The sequence below is a fragment of the Cyprinodon variegatus genome, unplaced genomic scaffold (genome assembly GCF_000732505.1).
Source record: "Cyprinodon variegatus isolate N-32 unplaced genomic scaffold, C_variegatus-1.0 Scaffold1089, whole genome shotgun sequence".
In the NCBI taxonomy this organism is placed as follows: Eukaryota; Metazoa; Chordata; class Actinopteri; order Cyprinodontiformes; family Cyprinodontidae; genus Cyprinodon; species Cyprinodon variegatus.
In genome coordinates, this window is record NW_015151542.1 from 225,194 (window position 1) to 226,744 (window position 1,551).

Below are 1,551 nucleotides of genomic sequence, written 5' to 3' on the forward strand. Positions count from 1 at the left end.
GCATATTTACGACAGTGCACTTTTACTTTCGCCCTCTGGGGGGAGCCTCGCTGGAAAATCAACACCGGTTGCATAGTAGACCTTTAACCAAACGATTGGTTGAACATATAACTTCCAACCAGATTAAACTGAATAGATGTGGGAAAACTTATTATTTTTGAATAAAAATGAATAACTCCTTTTATTCTGCTCATCAGTCCCAATTGCAAATTCACTGTCTGCTCGAGCTGATGTCACTAAAATGACAGAAATACAGTGAACCTTAAAAGAAATGTTCTCTTCCAAGACATTTCAGCACAAAAAAACTTACAAGATTTTTTTTTTATACAACAATCATGAACAATTTCAAAGGAACTTAAATGGAAAAAGAAACAATTGCAAAAATAATAGATTATATCCCTAACTGTAGTTATGCAGTCTGTCAGTAAGTGGTGACCTGTTTACATGAAGTTCCATGAAATGAGTGATTCACTAAAGCAATTTGACCAAACCGTTCAATGCCTGGTGAGTTTCTTCACCCAGAGAAATACAAGAAACAGGTCAAAGATTAGAGGGCCAGACATTACGCCCTGCAGCGGTGAATAATATGCTGCAGGTTGGCCCAGCCCATAATCTCACTGATGCCATCTGCTCGAAGACTAAAAAACAAAACTGTAAAAACAGAATGACCCGAACAGCTTAACTTTAATGTTTTTTCTACATATAGTTACATTTGTTGTTTTTTATTTGTGTTTTATATTTTCTAAAAGTGTTTCCAATATTGTCTTTTTATTTTCTAATCCAATAATTGTTCAAAAAATGTTTTATGATGACAATGAACATTCCTTATTGACTGAAATGGGCCATAAGAGATTTTTTCTGCTCCATTATATATTTCAGTCTATTAAGGCAAAGATGGAAGAGCTGCGTCCTCTTATCCCAGTTCTGGAGGCATACAAGGCTGATGCACTGCTGGTTCGTCAATTTAAAGAGGAAGCAGCAAATGTGACAGAGCTGCTGGGATCATTGCAGGAACAACTGGGAGGACTGGACTACCAGGAGCTCCACAGTCGGGTGATGAACCTAGAGAATCGTTTGCGTGCCTGCATGCAGCGGCTTGGTGGGTAAACCGCAGAAATTCCAAACACACTGTTTGCTTGTTGTGTAGTACTAGAGTCCAGTTCTAACCCTTCCAACACAAACACATCTTCATCCTCATCCTCAAACTCTCTCCGTTATTTAGAGGTAAGCAACATTTCATTTCTATAAACCAAAAACTCTCTGGACTTGACATCAGAATCCCAGTCAGTAAATAAAACTAAAATCTCCTTTAACTCCATCAGTGATCAGCTCAGCTGCTCACCACCTTCAAGCTGAAACTAATTCAATTACGTTTATTATCTATAGCTCCAATTCACATCATGTCATCTCAGGTCACTTTCCAGTTCACCAGATCATCCAGTCAGATTGATTCAAAGTTTCTATCTAAGGAAAACCAGCTGATTGCATCGACTCATTGACTCTTCAGCAATCCCTCACACTAAGCATGCTTGTCTGCCTGGCTGTGTGTTT

At 38.6% G+C, this 1,551-nt stretch overlaps 1 protein-coding gene across 1 annotated transcript in view; it reads left to right on the forward strand.

The window, feature by feature from the left end:
• LOC107101380 (noelin-like) overlaps positions 1–1,551 on the forward strand; it is a 26,081-nt gene that overhangs the window by 5,886 nt on the left and 18,644 nt on the right. The window contains exon 4 of the mRNA XM_015400270.1: positions 880–1,099. Coding sequence (XP_015255756.1) covers positions 880–1,099 — 220 coding nt within the window. The remainder of the gene's footprint in view (positions 1–879; positions 1,100–1,551) is intronic.